The 22,333-nt window shown below is 44.3% G+C and overlaps 1 protein-coding gene across 6 annotated transcripts in view; it reads right to left on the bottom strand.

The window, feature by feature from the left end:
- Window positions 1–21,598, bottom strand: part of ppfia4 (PTPRF interacting protein alpha 4) — a 61,224-nt gene extending 39,626 nt beyond the window's left edge. For all 6 annotated transcript variants that reach the window (XM_030419694.1, XM_030419695.1, XM_030419696.1 and 3 more), the window contains exons 1-2: window positions 20,877–21,598; window positions 20,394–20,691 (exon numbers count right to left, since the gene is read on the bottom strand). In XM_030419694.1, coding sequence (XP_030275554.1) covers window positions 20,394–20,651 — 258 coding nt within the window. In that variant the 5' untranslated portion in view covers window positions 20,652–20,691; window positions 20,877–21,598. The remainder of the gene's footprint in view (window positions 1–20,393; window positions 20,692–20,876) is intronic.
- Between the last annotated feature and the right edge of the window lie 735 nt (window positions 21,599–22,333).

Raw genomic sequence — 22,333 nt, 5'->3', positions numbered from 1 at the left:
GTGTTGCCAAGGCCTAATATCCATGGCAACGCTGGGGTGTGGTAGGTAGGGATGCAGAGCCCACGGCTGTTTAATGAATCCAACAGCTCGAACACTAACATCTTCAAACTTCTGTTCCCTTCCTTTCCCCCCAACAGTGTTCATCTCTTAAGTGGATTCGTACGTCTGTTCCTCTTCACATTCCTCCTGCATTTATTCTGTCATCATTTCTTAACATTTATCCTTTTATATTGTTTCCTTTAATCCGCCTGTTAACCATCCTCACCTTCTGTGTTGCACTTCTTTTTTTTGTGGTCTAGAACCCCATCCTCTTTCCCCTGAAGTTCAGTTGGACAGTTTGAAAATGCGAAAATGGTGAAATCTAAAATCTGGACCAGGATTGCTTGCACAACTGAGACTATGTTCAATAATCATTGACATTCACAATATTGAAAAAAAGATAGATAGATCCTCTTGCCCATGCACAGTCAAACTGTATGACATGATTATGTTTCAGATGGTGGATCAAATCACCCTTTGTTTCCGCTCGAAGCCACAACTATTTTTGGCACAATACTCCATACATTTTACATCATTTTGATGCAAGATGGTACTGCAATGGGTCCAGCTGGTTAGACATAGGCACTGCCCTGTCCATTTTAGATGTTTCCCTCCCTAAACACACGTGATTCAAATATATGGGGGTTATCAGGCTTCAGTGGAGCATAGTCACAAGCTGATCATTTCAATCAGATGTGTTGGAGCAGGATGATGCCTAAAACAGGCAGAGCAGTGGGGAGCCAGGAACAGGACTGAAAAACTGTTTTAGACATTTCTCTACTTTCGGCATTATCGAAATGTAATTTAAAAAATGGTTATACAGACCATTTTGTGTCCAGTTGTGTCCAATCCACTTCCTCCGTTTAGAATGAACCGACACAAGGGACTACGCACGCCATCAAACAGTGACTGGTTGTTTGGGTTACATATGACTTGGGCTACTCTTTGGTGAATAATAGGATTACATTGTGATTTAACAGCCAAGCCTTATGGGTGATGGGACAGGGTAAACAGAGACTGAAACATTACAAACAGCAGTGCAAACAGTACACTGGCATTCACACTTGCATCTTCCTGTTTGTTCTTTCCTGGTCCATCACTGCTTTCATCATCCTGTCCCAAAAAACAGGGGATTCCTCCACATAGTCCCTCAGCCAGACCCACTAACACACTGAGCCGCTCAGCTTTGGCAGTCGATTGGAGGCAGCCATGAAGGTTGAAGCTGCACAAGCCAACGAACACACACACACACACACACACACACACACACACACACACACACACAAGAACACACAGAGAAACAAATACCCAACAAAGTTTCAAATAGAATTAACTTATATAGATGCAAGATACTGATGTGCACCTTGAGACTTCACTGCTCGTGCAGATCATATTTATACATCTTATTAATTACTTGTAAGAAAATATGCATGTGCACGCACACATGCGCACAGACACATGAACATACGGAGTTGCTGACAGGTGGTGTCCTAAGGGACAGAAGGTGTCAGGAAGTCAACATCATCCCCTCCCTCTCCCTGCCCCCGTTTCCATGGAGACTAAATTTGCAGGTCTTGAAAAGGTGAGGAGGAGAGAGAAAACACTGAGTCTGCATGTGAACATACACACACAAAGCATGTATGGAGTCCAACACACAGCCAAGCAGAGATGTTGAGTGGGTAAATGCACTAGCAGAAGGACCGCAGAAGATATATATATATATATATATATATATATATATATATATATATATATATATATATGTATATATATATATATGTCTTTATATATCCATATATATATATATATATATATATATATATATGTATATATATATATATGTCTTTATATATCCATATATATATATATATATATATATATATATATATATGTATATATATATATACATATATATATCCTACTATATGTTGTGAGTGGATGTACGTGGGTGATGTGTTGGCGCCATGCCCTCAGGGTGAGAGGGGAACACTGGAGGGACGGACATATATTCTGTTGGGTCAGCATTAAACACGCTTCAACTGGATCCGTTCCCACCGGGGTTGTTGTGTGTTGTCTTTATGTTTGTGTGCGTAAGTGTGAACGTGAGGATGATGATGCACCGCAGGTATGAAATGTCATTTGTGACAAGGAGAGGAGGAGACAACAGGAATAAAAATAACCTTTGACATTTACTTGACATTGGAGGCGATGACATCAGTATTTAATGCGAGGTTAGTAGCATATTTTTCATGAATGAAAATAAAGAACAAACTCTCGCTGTGTAGCAGAGCTGTGGAGGCTTTCCCCAGGGCGTGTCAGTTCGAATGCTCTAAATCAGCCAGACTGGAAGGATTTAAGCAGCTGTTTATGGAGGTTTGCCAATCAAGAGCAAGTGCAGTTGTGCTGCATTAACTGCTAATCTGTAACTGCTTGTAAAGATGGATGGCTTGTTAAAACAGCAGGAATATGGAGCTGATCTGATAAATCAAAACAGCGCAGGGCCATTGAATACATACTTGATCACATGATGATATCAATACGGCATCAATCATAAAAAGCAATCAAAAAGACATCCTGCTTTCTGCATTCACCTATTATCACTTACCCTCGCTCTTAAATATGTTGAGTTGTTTATGAGCAGGGAGGTCTATTACTGTAATTTGGCAACCATGGAAACAGTATAGAGTTACAACAGACTGCAGACGACAATATGTGTTCAACAGAGAGAGAATGGGAATTAAATATGAAAAAGAAGGCACCCACCACCCTGGCAGAGAGTCCACTGCCAATCTGGACCAATTAAAGCACAGATCTGTGGGTGCCTGAGTGTGTGTGTGTGTGTGAGTGTGAGTGTGTGCTCTCTCCAGGGTAACCCCTCCCCGCCACACACATTACTCGCTCACGCAAGATAGCAAAGAGAAGAGAAGAGAAGAGTAGAGTAGAGTAGAGAAGAGAAGAGAGGAGAAGAGAGGAGCGTTGCTGACACAAGATGCTGACATGCCAGCACTGGCTGAGAGAACGGGACATGGGGAGAGGAAACAGAGGATCAGATAGGAGATGGCAAAAAATGAACAGATCACAATGACAAAAGGATTCGACTGAAACTGGAGAGGCACAGGACGGAGAGGAATATTGGAGGACGGCAGCGGAAGTAAAGTGGGGGGTGGGGGTGATGGTGGGAGGAGAGATGGCACTGTCTGATGCAGGCTGAGGAGCTTCATATGACCTTTATGTAACTCAACTAAAGGCGCACTTCCTCTCTGTCTCAGTCTGTCTCCCATTTGCAATTGTCTCCCTGCGTTCCCTCTCTCATTTGCAATGAGAGGGCACATGCTTAATGGTGTCAAAATTAAAACGGCTTTCCATGGGGGCTTTTAGCGTGCCTTCACTCAACTTGAGCGGAGGGGATGAGTGCACGCCCACCCCTCCAGTCGTTACCACACAGTTGCGCACAGTGGATGCAATTAAAATTTTAATCTAAATTTTATGTTTCCCCAATGAAATTTTAAAAGGTGTGAGCTCACAGCTGTCACATTCGGAAAGCTGGAGTAAACGACATAAATTCATTATTTTACGCTGGTAATTCATGCAAGGCTGTTTGTGAGTAGCATTGTGACATTGGGTCACCTTTGTATACAATGTTTCTCAAATGTTAAGTAGTGAACTCACTGTAAATGGCTGAAATTAGTCACATTCAGAAAGGAAAAGGTGTAACAGATCTGGAAAAGGTTGGTGGTATAATTTTAGAAATGACCTGAACAGTATTGACCAGTGGAGTGAAGTTATTTCCAGCCCAGTCGACAGAATACAATGTCAGCATTTTACGTTTCAACATTTGTAAGCACAAATCCACTGGATACTTTTCATGAGCCGTGTATTTTTTCGAGCCATGTTTGTGGTGACAAAACCTTTTTTTTTTTTTCAAGCTAAAACATGATCTATTCCTGACACTTACTAAGTGGGTTTTGTGCCTAAACCTAACCTGACCATAAGCACAGTGTTGTATAAACATAAAACAGGAATGCACATTGCCAAAATTATTTTGGTCAGAGTCCTGGAAGTTAAAGTCTTAAAAGGTAGTCAAAGCACCTGGTTAAAGCTTGGATGGACACAAAGTTCAAGAAGATGATCGGCCATGTTAGAAAATAACCGCATTACTATCATTTAAAGTCAAAGCTACACGCCTATGAGCCGAAGATTTCAGAGGTCCACTATTTTGAGACATCCAATCATGGGGCTTAAAATGATGCTGGAAGCTTAACACCTCTCATGGATATTACAGTACTAAGATCCATCAGACCAAGCCAAACTGACAAAAACTTCTTCTTCTCAGGTTGAGAAAATTTTAAAATTACACTGATGGCCAGAACTGAAGGCTGACAGTACTGTGGAATTATCCAGGAGAATCCTGTGTTTCTGCCCTGAGCAGCATTCAAGAAAAGCTCCTTCCTGCCTGAGAGCTCTGGTGAAAATGGTCTGGATCATGAATATTTGAAACCACCTGTAGCAGACAACACACTGTGTATGTATTTGTCCCATGATTGATACTAGCGCAACATTTTCCGTGAATACACACAAGTGGTCCTGTGCACCTGCATTTAATTAAGCACTGACTGAGAGTCCCATTAGGATCTGAGAGCTTTCCAAAAAGCTCAGACCCATTTTTACAAGCAACAAAATAATACCACATTCATATTCATTCACCACTTTAATGGAAGCTTGAGAAACAGGTTTGGAATTGAAATAAAAAATCCACCACACAGATAGCATTCAAATTGTATGGTACAGTTTCGTAGTGCAAAGCATTGTGCATGATCTGAATTTGCGCGACTGAGCGTGGAAGGAAATGCACAATTGGTTTACAGTTTGCACGAAAATATGCACTAGAGACCGGTGAACTATATTTCCTGATTGAAAAACAATAGGTTTTTCAGGAGAAATATTATGAGAATGCTAAATTTACTTCGCCCACTAGCTGTCCTGAAATTATGAAGCTGATTTAAAGGGCGGTCTTCCTAGAAAGAGTTTGTTTCACAAAGACAAGAAACGTATTCACACTAGAGTGTTAAAAGGCATCTAGGGACTGAAGAGAACTTTTATTGGTGGTGTGCCGGCAGACTCAAATTGCTAATAGACAGATCTACCATCAGTCCTTAGTCAAACAACATGCTGCTGACTACAGGTGCCTCATTATCCAGATCTTTCCGATTGCATATACCACAGACCACTTCCAGATTAATAGTCACAAGTACTTCTCAGTGCACTTATATTCTTTGTTCGCATCCTCTTCTGATGAAGTATTTACACTAAGTGCCTTGCTTGAGTTTTAATCCCAATTCAAGGTCTTCAAAAACATCAAAGAAGCATCTGATGTGACTGACAGTCTGTGTTTGTGTGTTTGAAGTCTAACTGTGTGTGTCTGTCTGTGTGTGTTTGTGTGTGAAAGAGAGAGCTGGCATAAGTAAATGAAAGGACTATTGGAGTGTGGAATTGAGGGCAAGAAGAGATGGTGCAGGGCATACGGCATCAGAGGGAGACAGAGAGGAAAGCAGCTAAGTGTGAATGATGTTCTTCTTGCACTGGGGCAGGCCACGTCACAGCCCCCATTATTCTAATGGGGCACCACGATGCTTACTGACCTTCATCATCAACAGACAGAGCTGGCCACTGAGATGACAGTGAGTGTGTGCGTGTGTCAGTTATTCATATAATTACAATATGTGGGAGCAGTGCAGACTATTAGCGTTGCAATTAGATGTACTTACATGGACTTTACAACGCGATTACAAAACAAACGTTTCCTTGGTACCATGAAGCGGCTGACACGCATGCATACACTCACATATACATGTATGAGCACACCCTCATTTAGACGCAATGAAATGCTCCCCGGCTACTACGGAGACCCGGCTAAGACTCACCAGACCTCCTCCTTTAATGAGCTGATTTGGGTCAATTCGATGCACACACGCCATTGCTAGAGGACATACACACACATGCACTTCCACTTGATGTGGTTTGTTAATAAAGCCCCTTAATAAAACAGCGTTTTGAGATTCATCCAGCTAACAGCGAGAGACTGAAACGAATCACAAGCCTAATCCAAAAACGATTTTTTTTTTTTTCTTTTAAAGGATGTCAAAGTTTTTGCCCAAATCTGATCACCCAGCAGCTGTGCTCACACCTCATGCAGCAAGAGCAAAGCTGTGAGTACAGTGAACTGGCGGAGAGATATGAAGCATTATCTGACAGAACGATAGCTAACTAATAGACCTCTCAGCACACACGCTTAAAGCCATCAGCACTGATAAGACAGAGAGTGAGGGAGCGCGGGAGATACAGAGTCGGTGAGACTGAGGGAGAGGAGAAAAAAAAAGGAGAGGGGAGTGAGACTTTGAAGAGAGAGAGAACAGATCAGTGTGTCGGTAATCTTAATATGGATACTGAATCTACAACCTCGACGCGAGGGTATGCACAGAGCGACTTGAAACAACAGGTTCTCGAGGAAAACAAGGAGACACAAAAAATAATCACACTAAAGATGACAGAAAAGAAGCGGCAGAATAACATCCCAAATTCAAAGTAAAAGAGGTGCCGTGCTTGCGTGTGTGTGTGTGCATAAAACTGTGTGCACACGTTTGAGCGTCTGCACCAACCCACGTGTCTGTGAATGGAGCTGGAAGTAAATGAATAACAGACTGCAGCTGAGAACTGAGGCATGTTGTAGGTGGTGCTGAATAAACGGGTCTCGATTTAATACAGAAACAAGACGATCTGAGAGCTTTCTGTGGATGCACCCAAAATATCTTATTAGTTTCTTCAGTATGTACTTAGTGAACTCGCTCTGTTTAAATCAGCCTCAGGTAGTCTGTTCAGCAGTGTACAGTCAGTCCTCATGTATTTATCAAAGCCCGTCCTCGTAGCACAGTGCATATTTTCCCGTCTGATCGACCATGATAGTGCTCTGAGCTGGCTAACATCTCATTCACCTCATCACCGCATACATCTTTCTCTGTGTGAGATGCGTCCATTTCTGAGTGTTCTCTGTGTGTGTTTGTGCACGCGTGCATGTGCGGCTGTGCGTGTGTGTGTGTGATGTATCAGCCCGGTTGGATACTTACAATACCGGGAAGTGCTGACTCGGTGTGGGCAATTCATCACTTGAACCATTTTCTTACACGAGAAATCAACACCAGCAGCATCTGCTAACCTGGGGTAACTAATTGAGGACTGTACGAGGGAATGGAATTCTTTTTTTGCAGCCTCGGTCCTTCTGTCGAATGTGTGAACATTTTACGTTTTACCCAAGCATGAACTTGGGACATTTGTGTGTTCTCGTTCAAAGCACTTCAATTTGTTGACCCTTGTTTTCACTTCCAATTTTATAAAAGAGGATTAAAGCTGCACTCATCAATATTTTTCTTTTAATCTACAAACGATCAAATCACTGAGTGTGATGTAAAAGGTGTTGCTCGTCATTATGACTAACCCAAAAATTATTATCACTAGTGCAGTGCCCGTAAGAAAAATGTATTCCTATAGAAAAGTGGGAGGTTACGTAGCTTTTTCATGGATGGCCAAATGAGGCTGTGTTTGAAGGTGGGACGTCAGGGATATTTAGGATTGTTGTGAAATCCGATATTCAAGGGTATAGTTGGCCGTTTTTGACCATTTTTGATTTTGCCAAATCACTGTACAGTTATTTTTTTTATTTTGACGTACTGTATTAACACTATGGACCTAAAATCATAAAAAAAACATAAAATCAGAGTAGAAAAAGTTAGATTTTTTTACTGTGAAAACCACAAATATGTTTAACAAACCATTTTTTATTACTTATATTGCAAATATAAATTGTTGTTTGCTAAATATGTGCATAAATTTTAATTTTACAAAGTTATATGTAATTATTTACATTTAAATGCAGGCAATGCTCAGGTCTGCCTGTGCTCCATCCAGCTAAATGAAGAGCTGCACTGCCTGCTCCACATTCAGCAGTCTCATTGTTTTGACTCATTAAACAAAAAAACGACTCGACTACACACTAAACACACTACACCAAACACTACATAACAAACTAACTATACACTCCAAACTCCAAACTCCGTCGTTGCCTGTCATTCATCTGCCTCCGTCCCTCCCACAACTTCCTGTTCCTCAATAACCAAACTTGCTGCTTGGACACTTTCGTGACAAAAGCCTGTTTTTACCATTTCTTCCTGCACCAGACACAATGCAAACGTGACGGCAATGTTCGCGAAAAAGCGTGGCGGACATTATTGACCCTAAGTCCAGTTTTGGACATGCCGGTCCGTCGACTGGGAGTTGGGCCGTGTAGGTTGGCTAGCGTTTAGCAGCTAGCTACACACAAACATCCACAGATTCCGAATCCACTTTGTTGTCCGCGCGTCTCCGGATCTCCTCAGACCCGGACAGACTCGGTCCGGACTCTTTTAGTCTCATTAATACACAACATTCAGTTTAGCTTCACAAACAGAATGGGACCGAACAGCCGGCAAAATCCCGGTCCAGCTCCCGCCGCTGCAGGTATAAATCCGCTTGTTTCTTAAGGTACGTCGTGGAGTCGGGCTCTGCAGTGATTGGCTCTGGTGCGCATGTGACTGTGGTTACTCTGGTGGCTCCGGTGGACAATGCTCACGAAATTCGTAAAGCATTTCTGAAATAATTTATTCATGGTATCATTGCAGTCCAAACAAATGCGACATTGCACACCCTTGAACCAAGCAGCAGCCATGTCGAAAATCTCAGGTCAGTCTCATCCTGATCTGCAGAGATAATTGAGGCACAGATACACACACACACAGATAGACAGACAGACAGCGATTCCTTGCTTTTATAGAGAGATGAGACCGCGGTACCCCCCAGCTTTGCAGAGCATTTTAGCATTTTTTAGCTTGCTGTTTTGGTTTTACGGCCCACAACTTGGTTCCACTCTTCTCTTCAGTCTTGCTTTAGCCGCACCTCACAGCACCTTTTTAGAATTAAAACCTCTGAAAAAACTCACTGCAGCCGACAACACCTGCCCAGCACCAAGACTCTTGTTTCTGTCAAGAGTTAGTAGAGACTGTAGAGAACAGTATGATGGATTTAAATTAGTTAGATGGACACGTAAGCCACCGCACATCAACTTTGATGACTTGCCATGGTGCCCCCTCAAGTTGCTATGTCCCATGAATTGAGCTATAAGCTGTGTCACAAGGTGTCATTCTCACCACATTTACACCTGCTATCAAAATATGATCTATATGCGGACGACGTGCGTCCATTTGTACGCATCATGATACAAATATTTGTTTTTTAGCTAAGTAAAACATTGTTGCTCGAATTCAGAGAGAGAGAGTAAGCAAGAGAGCCAGAACAAACATGGCATTAAATGTCTGATCCAGGCGAAGATGGAGCAAAAAGTTCTGTTACTTAACAGAAATGCGTGAAAAATGCGAGTGATGCGGGTTGAAAATGAAGGATATACAGCTAAAAAATAACTGTGTGCTGTGCAGCTGATCTGCTGTTAACAAAGCATGTATTTTATCTAGTCACAAAGGAGCGTACGCACTAGTTTGGCAACAAACCAGGACAACCTGACACAATAGTTTTATAAGAAGAAAGGAATATCTTCATTTACTACAAAGGGCAAATTTAAACGATAGGGACAAATGATTAAAAACTCAACAACCAGAACGCTCACTAGGGATGATTTGCAGCCGCCTCCAATTCCTCATGGAGAATGGAAATCCGATCCTCTTGAGGATGATTGGAACATAAAATACCAGGTAAATGCAAGATTGGATAGTGTTTTTTGTATCTGCACAACATATCCAGATACAGATCCCTTCTTATTACCAGGTGTGATTAGGAAATCTGTGTCTACGACTTAGCTGCAGCATAATTATTTCTTACCAAACGGAATCGGTGGCATCCCCATTAACTCTAAATAAGGAACCAATTTATAACGATAATTTATCTCTAACTTTGATAGTAGTCATCTGAGATCAATTTGATTTAAAAACACTACTCTTAGAAAAAAGGTTCAAATATCACTAACATTTCTGGTGCTTAGTCGTGCCAGTTTTATCTAAATATGGAAAATAATAATTTTTTCTCTTATGGGTGGATCTCACTCACAGATGGACATTCTTGAAATGAAACCAGTTCAACACAAGTGATTAAAAAAATACAGATGAGCACACATAAAGTTATGACGTGTTCTGTGGCCTGTGCATATACACATAGAGGAAGTACTGTATATGCTTCAGGGTAGCTATTAGCCACAGACAGCAATATTTGTCCTACTGCTGTGTCCTTCTCCCAAATCCTGCATTTCACTTGCAGCGCCACGCTCCCTCAAATCTCTGTGCGCGTGTGTGGGGGTGTGCGCGCGGGTGTTATTGACAGTCAGCAGCAGGGGGGTTGGGGGGGGGGGGGGGTAAGTGCTATGTTGTGAGACACTGACAAGCTGTATTTCATGGAGCAGATGAAGCATTTTGAAGTTCTTTAAATCCCTTTAAGGGTCCAGCCGGGGACTTAGCTTCTGATACCGCCGCCTCTGCTGCTTCCGCTTAAGTCTCTAGCTGGAAAAAGCTGGGGTCTAGGAGATGTCGCCCCTATTACTGTACGTGTGCGTGACTGTGTTTTTGATTAAGGGGCTGTGTGCATGTTCTGCCTTGATTTTTCTTCGTTTTTTTCACATGTGTGGTGATTACAAGTTTAGAGTGTATACCCCTGGAAATTCATCTTGGGTATCGTGAACCCCCCCCCCCCCCCCCCCCCCCCACATACTTGAACACACACACTCTTCCCCTCCCCCCATCTTCTATTCTGAGGCATTTGCAGGAGGGAAAGCGAACAGACAGAGTTTCAATAGTGCAGTTGTTAGACATGGCAGGGCCGCTGTGTGGGCTTACCTGCTGGCTGGAAAACTTCATCTCACATCCCCCTGCTCCTCCTCCTCCCCCTCCTCTTTCTCATTCTGTCCTTCCTTGCCTCCCTCCGTCATTACTCTTACCTTCCCCTCTGGTGGTCCTGCAACTCCAATCACTCTGCTCTTATTACCAGGCAGAGGGAGCTCACACACACATACACATTGACTGTTGGTTCTCCCCATTACCCGAGCATGTCCCTCGCTGCTGGGGACCGTCAGGTATGCTTGATTCTGCGTTTGTTTTTTTTTTCCCTGACATACTCTCTTTGCTAAATCTTACTCTGTGTCTGTCTCTCTTTCCCACTCCTCCTTTTCCTTCCCCCGCTCTCCTTCGCTCTCCCAGGCAGCCAGGGGGACAAATTGGCGCCCGGCTGAGCTAAATGTGCCTGGTGCTGAGAGCCAGATGGTACTGGCAGAGGGATGGAGGGAGCGAGGGATGGATGCTACTGAGAGATGGAGAGCTGAAACCGTGGTGTGGCATGGCAGCGTGGGGGAGCAAGCTTTGGACATTAATAATCTATTAGCGCTCAGGGGCCCGAAAAACTCTACACAGGCTCCAGCCAGGGGCCAGTCTGACCCACTCAGAGCTCAGTTGTGCTTGAATCCAGACCCGAGGACATGCTAGATGAGGGAGTGGGAGCATTGTGCAGTGAACTGCTGAGGAGAGGGGGAAACGAGAATGGCAGATGATGTAAAGCTGTCACGATGCAGCAGGAGGGGAGGAGAGGATGAGGGAGAGACACAGACAGAGAGAGAGGTGTGATGTCAGTCAGCTGCTGGGAGCTAGATGTTGTTAATTAGACTCACCTCTCCCTCATTCTTCTGGGGTTATTTGGGTTCGTCTCTTTCTCTCTTGCAAAACCATGGATTAAACCACTGTTACGGGCAGACGATCTCTGACTGGTCTATGAAAACGGAAAGTTTAGGCCTTCATTTCATTTGTTACCAAAACCCTTGGTCAAAGCGATCACTAGACTGAGGGAGAAAACAGATGAGGGACACCAAGCAACATTTCAGATGTGTTGGCTGAAAGTTTTAGGTACAAACAAGCGTGAATTTGTAACAGCTGTGACCAGGTCACACGGGCGTCAACAAATTCAGGCACTCACATCCACACAACCTTACAAAAACCTGAAATCTGTGGCAAATTCAGCCTCATAGATAGAAAGTTGTTGTTGCTATAGGAACAGCTTTATTGACCAGTGAACCAGTGGTAGATTTTTGTGGACCAATGAAGTAATGGACCAACATAATGAAAAACAGCAATCACAAAAGAACTGTCTTGAGCTCATGCCTCCTGACAGAGTGTATGAAAAATTGTTGATGAGTTGTGAAAGGGCACGTGGCAAAATGGTGTGTGCGTGAGTCTTCATGCTAGATTCTGTTACATGAATCCATGTGGTAGTTCAGCACCGTTTTGTGTGTCGCATTGCCACGTCCCCTTTTAGCCAACGGGCAAAAATGCAAACACACACCTGTACACACACACACACACACACACACACACACACACACACACACACACACACACACACACACACACACACAGACACACACACACACACACACACACACAGCTATCTATCCTTCAACCTATCTCAAACCCACTCCTAACCTTAACCTAACCCCAATTCATACCTTACCCCTAAACTTTAGTCCCAATGAAAAATATTGGTCCTGACAATCCCCAATAGGTCATAAAAACGTGTGCACATACACACACACACTTTGCCCACGTCAAATTTTCTCCCAGGGTGAAAACTACATTCGCAAAAGGGTGGGAGAAATTTTCATGGACCACCCAACTCACAGACCGACCAACTGACGGACCAACAGGAAAAACATTTAGGTAGGCTTTAAACCCTGTGCCTCAGTAATAAAGGCTCAGTATGGTTGAGGATGAGCAAAGGTTTGGTGTAGTTAAGGTCAGGGCAAGAATGTGGACAGGACTGTGTCTCTGTAGAGAAGAACGTTGTCCTCTCTCTCCCTGCCTCCCTTCCTCCCTCTTTTCTTACAGGCTTTCTTGGTGACATTCAGCTGCTCACTTCATGCTCCACTTTCCTCCACATCAACCTAAATTCCACTATTTGGTTCTTACATAACACATAGCACAAGATTTGGACTACAGCAGCAGACCATGGGGTTGTGGTAATTTCTCAACTGACTTCGCCCACCCTCCTCAATATTCTCCTATCATGGTGCACAAAGCTGCCTCGGCCATCCATGCATAAGCAACACTTGCCCTGGGCACGCTCGCTCGCACACATACAAACGCACGCGTAGACGGCGCATGCTGACATTTAGGAAAACACAGGCGGCGTGTGTGTGTATTTCTGTTTGTTTGGGGATGGGTGCAGTTGTGAGTAAGAGTGTTTGTGCCTTGCTAAATGTGTGTGTCATGATAAGCTCAGGCCACCTCGAAACAGTGCAGGAGGGATCTTGGAGCTGTTCTTCCTTCCTCTGCAGTGTAAGGTCTATTAGCTGTGACATGCACTCCCTCTCACACTGTACCTGTAAGCAAAACACACCTCCAGTACAGTAACGAAGATGGCCAAGGACCAACCCCGCAAGGCTCCCTTCTGTTGGCCTTGGTTCAAGTAGTGTGAAATACCCTGCTCTCTCCTGGCCGACCCAACTATTACCATATAATAGGTACGAGGGTATTAAAGGTGTCATTTTAATATATTGCCAGAATTCGAAAGGTAGATCCGAAAACGTAGAGGGCAGGCTATTGATAGCTGCTGTTCTTACTAGCAATCCTCGGCTGTAGCTAATTAGCTCATGGCTCAGTTAGCCATGGAGCCAGTGGCCCTTAAGTTTGCCTGAATTAAGACCTCTGATCACAGAGGGAGTCACAGCGTGAGAGTGAAAATGGCTGCACACCCAACTGGGACTGAACACAACCTCCAATGGAGGTCAGTTTGAAGACAGGGGATCCAGTACAGAGGTAATGTACAGCGGCTCTGATCGGGGATATGATTCCATGAAGAGAAATCTCAGCAGGCGGGGACAGCAGAGGTATGCAGATGCAGAGGCGTGAAAGAGAGTCAGAAATAAGCAGTGGGTGAAAATGGTGTGTAGAGCTGGAATAATTCTCATCTTAATCAGTGAATTCAGGAATAATTTTGGCCAAACCGGAGGGGATTGTGAAGAGTTTGAATGAAGTGTGTTTTACGATGAGTTAACAACGCAGTGTTAGAATGGTAAAAGAGAGAAACATGACTTCAGAAGGTGTGTGGTTGTATTTATTTGTTTGGTAAGAACTATAGATGCATGAGTATTTGATTTCGTGACATTTTGTGAATTTATAGTGTTAATTTATTAAATCATAGGCTAAGAGGTTAGCCTGCTAACTTTGTTTTTCATCTTTTAAACTAAAACATATATCAAAAACGGTTCCTTTATTTTTTATTCACTGCAATACTGTGCTGGGTACATTCTATGATCAGTTTATTTGTCCTAATCAGGCACACAGTGACACATGGGTACTTACAAATCTTTCAGGCTGATATTTTCATGAAATAAATCAGCGGTTTCTCAACCTTTTGTAGCTTAAAGCCCACTTCTTATTGTCAAAACATATCCACAAATAAAAGTACAACCATTTGCCTCCATGTGCCACTAGTTAGGGGGTCTGAGGCCCACCAGTGTGTCATGGCCAGCTGGTTGAGGACGGCTAAAGTAAACAAACTGTACTCCTCACAGCAGGAATCATAATAGGGATGTCACGACTCACAATGTACTGACACACCCTGGGGTACACTTATACATCACTGCAGCAAGCTTAGAAGTTAAACCACGGAGTGTCAACAAAACAAGATTTTCAGCTGCTGCTAAATTGCTCAGTACGGATGCCTAAACACAATAATGTACAAGAGCTTAGCCTCTATAACATACAGTCTAAAAACTGTCTGATCTACCTTATTATGTTTAACTCAACCATCTCCATCCAGACCAAATGATGAAAATACACTGTATCTTAGTGTTGCATTGTCATACAGTAACAGCGTGCTCTGCAGAGCTTTAAACAGTGAGCAATGTTGTCACCTTCCCTCCCATATAGACTGTGTTGTGCTGTGGGCTAAGGTCGGCTGCAGGAGTAGTAGGGGGGCGAGATCTGTCTAAGGGACCAGACAATGGACTACTGGGTTATAGATGACTTGGGTAGACAGAGGGAGTGTGAGAGAAATAGGGGGAGACGGAGGGAGAGAAAGAGGTCACAAACAAGACGAATAGAAAGAAGGAATAATGAAGAACAAAAAACTGGGGGGAAAAAGGCAATAAATCAAAGAGTGGAAAAAATGTTGCGTCACATCTAGATTTTGGAAAAGATACGCCAACCTGGAAAAGGAAGAAGGGCAGAGAGAGCGCTAAATACACAAAAACATTGAGGCATTTGGTGCGCATGCTTCCTTATAGAGACTCAGTGAATGTTCTCAAACAGGATACGCGTGTGTAAGTTTGTGTTTATGTGTCTTTACAAGGGTAAAACAATGAGAAGTCAAAGGATAGGTCGGTGACACCTGTGAGGTCTAGTAAACACGCAAAAGGTTGAGTGTGTGTGTGTGTATGTGTGTGTGTGTGTGTGTGTGTGTGTCTGTAGGTAGATGCGTTTTGGCCTGGACAGATAGGTTACAATTCAGAACAGGACAGTTGTTGTTTGGGAAGGGCAGTGAGGACTGTGTATAGTGTGTGTCTGTGTGTGTGTGTGTGTATGTCGTTCTCTGTGCGTATTTGTATGCTGGCAAAAATAGCCAGTGTTGTGTCTGACTGGAACAGGTGTCCAAACATCACAACACACACACTCTCTCTCTCTCTCACACACACACACACACATACACACCACCAAACACACCATGAAACGCATCATGAAGGTACACACACTCTTTGAAAAATGGAGGATTGGAGTCTTTTTTTACGCTTTTGACTCATGGTGAAATTTAAATAACAAATATTTGTTGTTTCGAGTGGAGGTTGTGTGATTGGAGCGGTGGGATCTGCTGTGGAGCTTCTACGCTTTGTGCCGTCCTGTCTCCACATTCATGAAAACAAATATTATAATTTAGGCATTAGATCAAAGGAGCAAATTAAGAGATAACTCTCTTTTTAGTCCCTCGTACAGATCAGCTTCTCAAGATGCTGGATTGTACAATTAGAAACCAACAACCGATCCTTCCTCAATGGTGAACATGCGTTCAAATCTTCAAAACCCCACATCCTCAGTTTGTAACACACTTTGGAAAGCCAAGACAGATGTAAACTACTGTTTTTGGAGGTTGAGTAGTGTTTTTGCAGCAATGTCATCTTAATGAGTGAAATTTGTGGGCTTAAAGCAACACTATGTAAGTGTTTTACCTTAGATATAGTTCCATGATTTTGCTTTAAGGAATACTTAGATATTTAAGGCTTTTTCTCTTAATGGGTCCAGATTGAAACCAATCATATGTCTGTGTTTTAGCCATGGAGCAAGTGTTAGGACACTGTTAGCGCACCTTAGCTCTAATTAACACGTTCTATCTTGTCTGTTAAATCTGTATCCCAACAGAGCTTTCTCGGTAGTCTTGTTCGGCAGACTGAACTGTTTGTCAAAAACATTAAAAACAGTATTCAGCAGTTAAATATGACTCCCATGCTAGTTGTTTCTCATCATCGTTATGCTAAGCTAGGCTAAGTGCCTGACACCTATCTCCAGCTTTGTTCTTAACACACCGAGAGTGGTATCGATCGTCCCGTCTTACTCTCTGCAGGAAAACACATAAACTTATTTCCCATCATGTAGGACTATTTCTATTTAAGGTCCAATTTTAGGATTTAGTGGCATCTACCAGTGAGGTCGCACACAGACACCAACTGAACTGAAGCGAAAAATGCAAAAGATGAGCAACATGGCATACTCCTTGTAAGGCAACAAAAACACAACAATTCCTGTTTTTCGATGATTATACATGAATAAAAACACAACATGAATATTATATTTAATTTCTGCCGATAAATACCCTTAAATCCTTCACACTGGACCTTTAAATTTGCCTCCAATTTCATCAATAATCTCTCTCTCACAAGTCCCCCAACAGGCACGATACTTTATGACGGCAGTAACCCATCGACAGTGGCACCTTCCCAAGTCACAGTAGGAAACTTAATAATACAATAAAGTGATAATACAGAAATATATTACACAGGGATTATTGATGGAAGAGGAATGGTGACCTGCTTTGTTTGACACACACAGTTCCCACACTGTCTCCTCTCTCTCTATGCGTCTCACACACACACATATGCACACACACTTGCTGCCTCACAGCACATTATATTTGACGGTGTCAGAACAGTTTTTCTCATACGGAAGAGGAACGGGCATTATGTGTGTGTGTGTGTGTGTGTGTATGTGTGTGTGTGTGTCTATAAGCGTGCGAGCGAGCGTAAGCATGTGTGTCTGGCTCTCTTGTGTGTATAAAACCTAATTTGTCTATGGGCCAGCCCATCTCTGAGGGCTGTATTAAAGGCATTTTTCCCTGTAATGGGCTGACATGTTAATCTGAAACTCTATTCTCTGTGGCTAATGAACATATCCATCCTAGTCTCTAAATGTGTGTGCGGTGAAATGGCAAAGTTGTCCCATTTTTACGACGCTGCTGAGGCAAACTGAAAACCTGAACATGCCAGTGCCAAGGTGAGGCGGGTTTATGTATTTTTCAACAATGACGACATTAAGGCGCATTGAGCCTGTGTTTTACGCGTGTGTGTGTTTGAGCGTGCACATGTGCTAGAGAGACATAGATCTGACAGTTCTGGGTCAGACCAGTCCCATTGAGTCAGGAATCCTACGGAAGACATAACAAAATACAGAGGTGCACACGCCCGTGCACACGCCTCGTAGGTGAAGATGACAAACCTTAGACAGACGGGGAGAGAGGAGGAGTGGTTGAATTTGGGCAAAAAAAAGCCGTCCTGCTGTGCCAACAGTCATACATCAGTCCACACCTCAGGAGCAGAGAGAACTGAACACACACGCGCGGAGAAAAATACACATCCCCTGCGACACACATGTAGACAGTGCTGACCCGAGGGCTGAGAGCAAACAGGGGGGCCGCGATGTTGTAGTGTAGTCGAGGGCATAAACACACCACACTCCGCCTAATTACCACTGACACATATAGGATGGTGGGGTCAGCAGCACCGCCAACACCGCTCTAATGTATTCATCACACCCAAACTTGAGTTATCAGATACTACAGTATGTTATTTTTTCCCACACTTCCCCCTCATCATTATGAGATGCGATTTCCACTGACGCATCAAGGGGCCAGACGATCCTCATCCTTCAGCTGAGCAAAGAAAAACTGAGCAGAAATCAATCCCAACCAGAGTTTTTTCTCATTTCTCAGTATTGCTTCACTAACCATACTGTCTGTTGCATCATCATCATCATCATCATCATCATCATCGTCATCTCCGCTCTCTGAGGCTGGTGTGGAGACGATGACCACTGCTGTGTTTGCCATGTGCGCGTGCATGAGAGTATGTAGTGTAGTGAGAGAGAGAGAGAGGGAGAGGGTGAGAGAGAGAGAGAGAGAGAGAGAGAGAGAGAGAGAGAGCAGGAGACAGCTTATGCATGTGCACGCCAGTCATAATGTCTGCATAATGTCCCCGAGGTCTATGACTGTATAACTAATACTTGTATTATTGCTAGAATAAAACATTACGCTGAACCAAGCAGGATTAGAAAACAAGCATGACAGCCTCTTCCCACTCTCTTCTCTCTCTCTCTGTGACACACACACACACACACACACACACACACTGAGAGACATGTATGCATGTGTGGAAGCAAGCAGCCCAGGGCCATGTACACTAGCAAGCGGCCATGTTTCTTTCACAAGAGGCTGCAGTGAGGCTGTCATCGTCAGCATGGTTCTCTCCCTCGCACATTCAGCCTCACACACACACACCATCCTGTGACATCATGCCACGCATTTAGACCAGAGGGTCAGAGGGTAGCACAGCTTTCTGCGCCGAGGCTTCGTTGTCGTCATGCTCAGTGGCTGCAACAGCCCTTATTCAGCTCTCCTTCTCTCACACTTTAACACACACACAGAGGCTACAAACCTCTAAGATTTCCCACCAGTACGCCATCAGCTCCTTTCGCACACATTACCACTGACAGGCATGCAGAGGTGAGGCTGTTTCGAGCCCTACCCTCTCAACATCTGGCCCACACCTTGACAGTTCTCCTTGCGAGTGAAAACCCACTCCATCTACCACCCATCAACCTTTCAACGTACTACCTACGAGACATTCAGACCCTCCTTTTTGGCTTGCCGCCACTCATGAGCTTTTGAAGTGGTATGTGTGCTAACATCCCCATCATCTACCCCGTCATTCTCACGGTGATATCCCGGGACGTGCGGGAGGGTTAGAGGGGTTTCCCAGCACAGGTGTGTACACGCAGGAAAATCCAAGCTAAAAAAAAACCAAAACATAATGCTCCGATCTCCAACTCATGAATTTAGCAATCATGTTCAACTGTTCAGGCGAGGCTATTTAGATTTGGTTCTTGCACTTAATGGTATGATGTCATTAAATTGGCTCCAAATCAATCGGCTTCAGTGCCACCATGGCCTTATCGAAGGAGCCATAGGTAAGAATTTTAGTGTGAAACAAGTTAAAATGAAATAAAATATTCAACAGAGCGTTGACGTCATGTCTGCTGCAGTTGGCATGCTAAATCCGGCTAGCCTCTGCACGTCCTGTCTCGTCTTTGTACCTCAAAGGAGCCGGTAGTGAGTGATGGTAGCGTCTAGTCCAACATGAGAAGATAACGAAGAAGCACCTCGAAGGCAAGAAACCACATTCCTCTGCAAAGAAAGGGTAAACCTACATACGGCACCTTTAACCTGTGAGAAAGCCCCTATGAAAAAATAAGGTGACCATCCCTTTTTAACGCCCCCGTTCCTTTTCCTTCTGTATCTCCCCTTGGAAAAACAGATTATTTGGGGAATATTCAGCCTACTGTAAGCACAAAAATGAAATGATGATTTTTGCCATAGGGAGCTTTCCACGACAAGCTGGGTCCACCCTAATGCTCTTAAAATGCCATTTGGTGCACATTCTTTATCAAATTTCCGATGACATTTGCACAGACCAGATGATACACAGCGAGCCTGGAGCTTTCAGGGGCCATGGAGTTCTTCTGGGGCCCAAAATCCAGCCCGAGCATCATGAGCGATCATCTCCTCGAAAAGGTCTGGACCAACCATGGTGAACCTCATATACCACAAACTATGTACATGGTGGTCACTGCCTCCTTGGACAACATCCTTCTCCATCTCACCCCGCACCACACCACACCACAGCCAACCGTCCTCCCTCCTCCCTCCTCCTCCCCCCCCCCCCTCCTCCCTCTGCTCCTCACCTGAGGCAGCGCTGCGTTGATCTGCCGCTGGAGCACGTCCCTCTCGTGCAGCGCCCCCTGCAGCTTAGTCTGAGACTGGATGAGGGTCTCCTGCGTCTCCCTGAGGGACTCCAGCAGCTTGTCCCTCTCGTCCAGCATGTTGACCATCAGCTGCTCGAAGTTGGCCTCCTGGTCCGAGCCGTTCGGGACGCTGCCGGTGCCTCTGGGAGGACCGGCCGAGTCTCCTTCGCTGATGGTCGGCATCACCTCGCACATCATCCTTCCTGCTGCTCTGTGGTCTGGCTATAGGACAGTGTCGCTGTCGGGATTCAGAGGGGTGGGTGGGGGGGATATGAGGGTTACCAGCCTGATAAACAGACTTACAATAACTGATAAGAGGGCCTATTAACGCAGCCTATACAGTCGCAGATGCGCGCCTTATTCCCATTGCATTGAATCCCCTCGTGCATCAGACGTGCACCCTCAAGGTTCACATCGCCTTACCTAATCAGAGTGAGTGAAATGCTGAGAAGATCGTTGACCTTTCGTCCATATTAACCGGCGTTTTGTTCACCCCGTGAGCAGATCCGCCCTGCCCGGCGCGCCGTGCACTCACATGTAGAAATCCCGGCGTGAGATGATTGACAGCTCAGAGATAGACGGGCGCGTTTGGATCGGAGGGGTGGTGCCCGCGAGCACGACGGAGATCATAGCACACTGGCAGGGAAATAAAAAAATAAATAATGAAAAAAAAAGAAGCAGGGAAGTATCCGCTTTATCTGCGTCCTTAGTCTCGGGGACAGTGAGAGCGAGTCTTATCTGCATCCGCCTTCTCCGCTTCCATCTCTCCACACCGCCACCGAGCCGACGCTCACTCCTCCTCCCACACACACAGCTAGCCGCTCAGTCACACACACACACACACACACACACACGGGAATCTGCAGTTGTCACTACCATGCTACGGCTCTGGAAATAAGGGAGCAACTCCCCGCGTTCAGCCTATAAGCGTTTTGCACCACATGCGCATGTGGCACAGAAGAGAGGAGCGGAATGAGCCGGACGCTCATTAACGCCGCTGCATAATCCCTCTACATTACACCAGTATCATGTTCCCACTGTTAGCACACGCTTGACCCTTGACTGGTAAAATGTAATTAACTTTTCACATCAGTACCGCTGAGCACGTTCATGATCTGACAGCTCCAGAGACACGATGCGCGTTCTGGCGGCGGCGGCAGTTTAACCAAAGCGCAGAGGCAGCTGGTGCAGCGCCCCCTGCAGGATCTGACGTCAACACTAAGATTAGAAATATTAGGAATATCGGCTGCTGGTTGGACGAAACTTGCAGGGGGGACATGGCATTCCTCACTATATCGTAAATGTTTTAACAACCAGTCGATTAATGAAGAAGATAAGCAGTCGATTCATCCATAACGAAAAGAACTGCTCATCATCACATGAGCAGTTATTGTCCAATGCTTTAATGTACAGTGTGACAGTCTCAGGGCACATTTTCTGAGTGATTTTATTCTTAAAGGATGAGTACACCCAAAATGACAATTCAGTCATTGCCAACAGAAGGTCAGGTGAAGCGTCGTAGTCCGCAAAAACATTTCTGGAGCTTCACAGCAAAACTGCATTGAAGTACTCTCCTAAACAACCAAAAGTGATGGGGACTGGTTCAAAACATAAAAACAACAACAACAAAAAACAGCTAAACATCATAAAATGGCTCCTCACAACTTATCTCACACCATAATCCAAGTCTTCGCTGAGCTTTTGCACCCACTTCAGACAGGTCGGCTGCTAGCACTTTTAGCTTAGCAAATACAGTGAAGATTTCCACTTTAAAACAGTGTTAATAAAGTACTTTCACATTTTCACAAGGAGCCATTTAAAAAACTATTTACATCCCCATCTACTTCAGTTGTTAAGGAGAATGCGACAGCGCTGATTTG

This window comes from Sparus aurata, chromosome 6 (assembly GCF_900880675.1).
Source record: "Sparus aurata chromosome 6, fSpaAur1.1, whole genome shotgun sequence".
Classification (NCBI taxonomy): Eukaryota; Metazoa; Chordata; class Actinopteri; order Spariformes; family Sparidae; genus Sparus; species Sparus aurata.
This window is presented reverse-complemented; position numbering and strand designations above follow the sequence as displayed.